At 33.8% G+C, this 5,498-nt stretch overlaps 1 protein-coding gene across 1 annotated transcript; it reads right to left on the minus strand.

The window, feature by feature from the left end:
• Positions 1-279: 279 nt before the first annotated feature.
• Positions 280-5,034, minus strand: LOC107732795 (carabin-like). Its single transcript, XM_016544211.1, has 9 exons — positions 4,811-5,034; positions 4,622-4,709; positions 4,117-4,224; positions 3,861-4,032; positions 2,712-2,837; positions 2,307-2,430; positions 1,972-2,041; positions 589-703; positions 280-401 (listed from the first exon to the last, which is right to left on the minus strand). Exons 1-9 carry the CDS (start codon positions 4,948-4,950, stop codon positions 280-282), a joined length of 1,065 nt encoding a protein of 354 aa, XP_016399697.1. The 5' UTR covers positions 4,951-5,034.
• Between the last annotated feature and the right edge of the window lie 464 nt (positions 5,035-5,498).

Consider the following 5,498-nt stretch of genomic DNA (forward strand, 5'->3'; position numbering starts at 1 on the left):
AACAGATAACTCTGTTTTTAACAATTTTCAAAAATCATGTTTTTTCATTGTGCATTCCAATTAATCTCAATCAAACTGCAGATGGGTTATTGTGATTAGGTAAAAAATAAACAAAAAAAATACAGCTACCTAACATAATAAAGCACAATAAACACATGATAACATAAAAAACATGATTTTTGAAAATTAAAAAAAATGGGAGTTATCTGTTTTTGCAAATAAACTCTTCATATATATATATATAATTTTTAATTTAAACAAATTGTTATATCAGTGCACTCACACATCCACAGGCACTCGCAGCAGAATGGGCAGTACTGTGGCCTCCTCGTTCATGTTCATGATACGAGACTCCAGCAGCAGGATGATGGTGAGGCCAGTGCGAAATACAGCCTGCAGACCTGTAAAGAACATAAGAAACTGATCAAATAAGGTTCAAGAAACCTGTTTGAAAACAATAATTTTCTCTTCTGTTTAGTGACGCTAAAGGTGCATAAATGACACATTTCACCTCTAATAAGCAAGCATGGCAGCTTGACACTTGAGGTGTTATTATTCTAGGACAAACAGGATAAAGGGGTGTAATACCATGCAGCATGATAAGATCCCAAATGGCCAATACTGAGTCCCAGCACGGCAGCGAGGTGAAGAGAGTGAGAAACCACTGCATGATGAAATGTAGAGAAGACACCCCAAGAGTCTCCTACCATCAGAGACAACAACACACTCCTGTCAACATCTACAAACAGGTCATATTTCACACAAACAAACAAATTAATTAATTAATAAATAAATATTTTAAGCTTGAAAGCTCCAGTCTCACACTGTAATTTAATGAAAAAGAGCGACTGGCACATTTTGATAAACTTCTTCATTTTTGTGTTCCACACTAGAAAGGAAGTCATTTAGGTTTGTTACATCACGATTGCGACTAAATAAAAGATTTTTAATTATGTTTTAGGTATGTCGCTGCACTTTGCCCTCTTTGTAAGTTAACAGCATCATATTTTCTCCTGTGCTGTGGTCTAATAGCTCAGCTTTTCAGACAGCTGCGCTGAGTCAACACACAACGAGAAGGAAATCCCTTAAGAGTTCACCAAGCTGCACAAATGCTCTGAGGGGGCGGACAGCCAAAACTATAAAAAACAGAAGAGCTCATTTGAAAGCCCTCAGGAAAAGGTCTATAAGACACAGTGACAAATCTGTGAGGGGCGTTAAATGTGAGAGGCTTCTCAAGAGAAAGGCTGTGATCTGCATAAACTCTAGAGAACTGAGACATATTAACCACTGTGTGTAACGCAGCATGTGCCTGTTTTTATATTCAGACATTTTCTGAGTTGAGGCCAGAGTTTAAGACCTCTTCCTTAGTTTAGTAGGTCTTAGTTTTAGTCTAAGTATTGTTTTCTGATTACTTTTAAACAAACTTGTTTTGAACTTACCATTAAAATAATGGTAATGTAAATAATGGCTTAATGTACGAACCGCAGTGGGTTTGTGAGTTGATAAAAAAAAGCTAATAATTAAATAAATCATAAAAATGTAAAATAAGTTATTTAAACTCTTGAAAGCTAAAATTTTTTTTATATTTTATTTATTTACATATAAACCTATTTGTGACCATCAAATGACATTGAACTGTAAACATGTGAATGTGTTGTTAAATTATTGAAAAATCAACTTCCTCAGAGATATTTCAAGTAAATATTTCATGTCAGTACTTGATTTTTGGAATCTGGTTACAAAATCCAGATTACATGTAATCAGTTACTACTCAGCTCAGTACATATATATAAAAAAATTTAATAGAGGCAAATTTCATCTTAATTTCATGGGCAGAAAAATAATACGTAATATATTTATTAACATTTTTATTGAGTGATTTTTTATTCTTTTTTAAATGTAATTTATTTATTTTTTTAATTGAGTGAGATTTTTTAATTGAAAAAAAAAAATTTACACCATAATTCTCACCAAGTGCTGAAAGAGCAGAGGTTTCCTGTGCTTCAGGAGCTGATGAAAAACCAAAGCTTGATGCTGAATCCTAAAAATAAAATAAAATAAATTATTAAAATAGATAAAAAGTTGATTAACCAACCAATATGTAGCCTATTTGCAATTATTGGCATTTGCAAAAAAAAAAAAAATAATAATAAATAAATAATAATAAAAAACAATTAACTGGCTGGTGTGTTATATTTCCAAAATCTTCCAACAGCACTGTCAACAGATGTTTTTAGTGTAACTTGAGTAAACCTTTGTAAAATAAGTGTTTATTTCTTTATTTTATAAACAGCTGAAGGTCTTACTTCTTCAGAGAAGAATCAATGAGCTCTGAGAGATATTTGGGATTCTCTAACAGAGCAACCAGCGCCCAGAAAGCCTCCTCCTCAGACAGGATCATCAGGAGTGCAGCAGCTATATAGGACATCCCTGAGCAAACAACAAACCTTGAGGCATCACATACTCCCATTATGACCTGAATGTCAAGGGCAAACTAACTAAATTAGCTCCACAGAAAAAATTCTAACAAAATTATGACTATGACATGCAATAGCAACAAGATAGCACTTGACCGCCCTCTTGAGACCGAACCTCAGTATATACTGAAGTTAAAAATGTGTGACAGAACCAGTAAAAGCACAGGCGCAAAGTTCACGAAGATTTCAGTAATGCCAGTGACCTCGTTTGTGGAAGTACAGGCAGTTCATTACCTTGTACGTATCCAATCTGGGGATTATATCGGGCAAATGCGGTAAGAACTCGGAAAAGTTTGGCCTGGCCCTCAATAGCCTCCGGACGGTCCCCCATCAGAGTGCGATGGGTCGGAAATGACCTTCCTATATAGACAAATATGGAACTATCAGCTGAACTACCAAAACATCTCAAACATATATACAAAAAGTTCTAGAAAGATCACATAAAAAAAGTTAAAAAAAAGATTGGTAATAACGTGCAGTAGTTATTAAATAGGAAGTATTTCAGGCTTTTGTAGCTCAAAAGATGGGTCCAGCAACACCAATGATATAGATTTGATTCCCAGTGCCTTGGTGCACTTTGGCTTAAATTTTGGGCCAAATGCATTAATGTACAGTTCATGTGTAAGAATAGAGGGAAAGTGTTTATGCAGCGCCCCCATGTGGTTTTCAGAATATTGGCCAAGTTCAAACAAAAACTGCCATCTGAGCCAAATTACTGCTTTCACCTGAAAGTCCCATTCTTTTAAAAATGAGACAGTCACCCACAGATTTTACCAGAAAGAAAAAAAATTTACTTAATATACACATGCATTTTAATTATTAACATTTTATAAATTACTTGATAAAATGTACAGCATATATATATATATATGGAATTATATATAGTTCTTTTGTACCTTCTCTTCAATAAAAACCCTAAAAAAAATAATGGTAATAAACAAAAACTGCTTTTTATATTGATAATAACAAGAGCCATTATTAATAACTGAGTACCAAAATTTGATAACACTAAATGAGCATTTTATAATGATTATAGGTGACAATGATAGCAGGATAATGGCTGCTGAAAATTCAGCTTTGCCATCAGAGGAATAAATGACACTTATTAAAATAGAAAACAGTTATTTTAAGTGTTAATAATAATTCACAATATTACTGTTTTAACTGTATTTTTATCAAACAAATGCAGCCTTAGAAAATATAAAAAAAACTCATTATTAAACATTAAATACTAATCATTTCAATCTTTTATTATTCCAAACTTATTGCATTTTTTACATTAATTCAAATAAAAAATATTCACGTTAATGTAAACAAAGTAGTCCAAATGAATGCACGGAAGATATCATGCAATTTCAGTGGTCATCCAAAGGCACAACTCACGCAGGTCGAGGGCGATCTGTTTGAAGAGCGTTAGGTCAGCGCTGAGGAGATCCGAAGCCTGTCCGCTGCTGATCTCATTCTCGGTGTCCACTAGAGAGTCTATAGTAGGGATGATACTGTACTCACTGACTCCAAGATCAACCAGAGGTTTACGGATCTCAGCCTGACATGCCTGAAGTAAACAATCAAAATGGGTTACTACAAAGGAAAACGAGTTTGCATAGTAATAAAAATACATATATTGATGGGGTTGCACCTCATAATCAAAAGAGCTGGCAGCTCTGAGACTGTCGATATTTAGGAGGCATTTCCAAACTCGTCCACGTATTGCTGGAGGAATACCAATACGAATAAACCTCTCGATCTGAAATTAGGAAAAAGGAAAGTGATAAAAATTACTAATACAAAAAAATATTATGCAAACCATTTTAAATGCAGTGTTGGGCAAAATGCATCATTTAAAATTTGTCTCAGATTTTTTATTAATGAGTTGAAAGTGGGTTTGGACACAAGTTCTGACAGGAAGTTATTTTAATAAATTCAACAAAGAATATCATTTGTCCAACACAAGTTTTGCTTTAAAACATAAGTCATTAATTCTGATGTGAAAAAATATTTTATAGTACATGTATTTCTCTAAAGACAAGAGATTAAAGATTACACTTAAAAAGTTAAAATATATACATTTCTGTGAATTTAAATGGATTCTCAATGGTTCTGAATGGTGCTCAATCCATAGTTATATAGAAAAACATGCACACCTGATTTCTGCAGATAAAACTGGATCCATTCCAGTAACTGAGAAATTCACACAGTTCCTTCACTTTAACTGGATTAGGCTGAGGATAACTGAGGAAACATAGTTAAAGTGTTACATGCCAACACATCACACAACATAGTGTTCATTCATGTGAACTCTGAACTAGTATATTAGTATAAGTAACATCTACCTGTAGTCGTGACATCTGTGTTGGAGCTTCTTGTCTTTTTTCTTACTGAGAGCAAAGCCGAATTCATCAAAGCTTACCGAGCTGCTCCGCCGCGACGCGCTGCTCTTCCCGCTGCTCGCTCTCCTCAACATGATTCTCATACAATCAGTTTGATTCCATTCAGGACGCGCGTCCTTTCATCTGCGCACTGTACACTTTAACCGACGCTTGAACTCAGCGCCAAGATCAGCACAGCGAAACTACTCTTCAAAATAAAAGTCTCGACACATACCGAAAAGCTTTAAAATAAATTATATTAAATTTGACACTGAAAATATCTTATTAAAATAACATACAATAAAATGTATGAATGAAATCTCACTCGACGACTTTCCTCTGCTGAACCCACAGAAATATTTACTATTTTGTTTTTTGTTTTTAGTCTATTACATTCCACTGGGTGGCTGAGGCCTACTAAAGACAACAAATAAATCAAATTTCCTCAATGATTTAAATTATATTACATTTATATAAATGAACAATAAAAATGCTTAATGATATAAGCAACATATTTCATCTGATAAATCAGGAGCATTATATGAACTGTGACAACCTCTCACTCAAAAATTTTCCATTTTATTCAACATTATGTTACATTTCGAACAGTATAACAAGCTATGCTGTTATGATAAACATAATGACTTGGAAA

The sequence above is a fragment of the Sinocyclocheilus rhinocerous genome, unplaced genomic scaffold (assembly GCF_001515625.1).
Source record: "Sinocyclocheilus rhinocerous isolate Xijiao unplaced genomic scaffold, SAMN03320098_v1.1 scaffold2415, whole genome shotgun sequence".
In the NCBI taxonomy this organism is placed as follows: Eukaryota; Metazoa; Chordata; class Actinopteri; order Cypriniformes; family Cyprinidae; genus Sinocyclocheilus; species Sinocyclocheilus rhinocerous.

Coding starts and splice junctions, on each gene's coding strand:
- LOC107732795 (XM_016544211.1), bottom strand. CDS start 4,950: ATGAGAATCATGTTGAGGAGAGCGAGCAGCGGGAAGAGCAGCGCGTCG. Junction 2,431..2,711: donor CCAGATTGGATACGTACAAG/GTAATGAACTGC, acceptor TTGTTTGCTCAG/GGATGTCCTATATAGCTGCT. Junction 2,042..2,306: donor ATTGATTCTTCTCTGAAGAA/GTAAGACCTTCA, acceptor TTTTATTTTTAG/GATTCAGCATCAAGCTTTGG.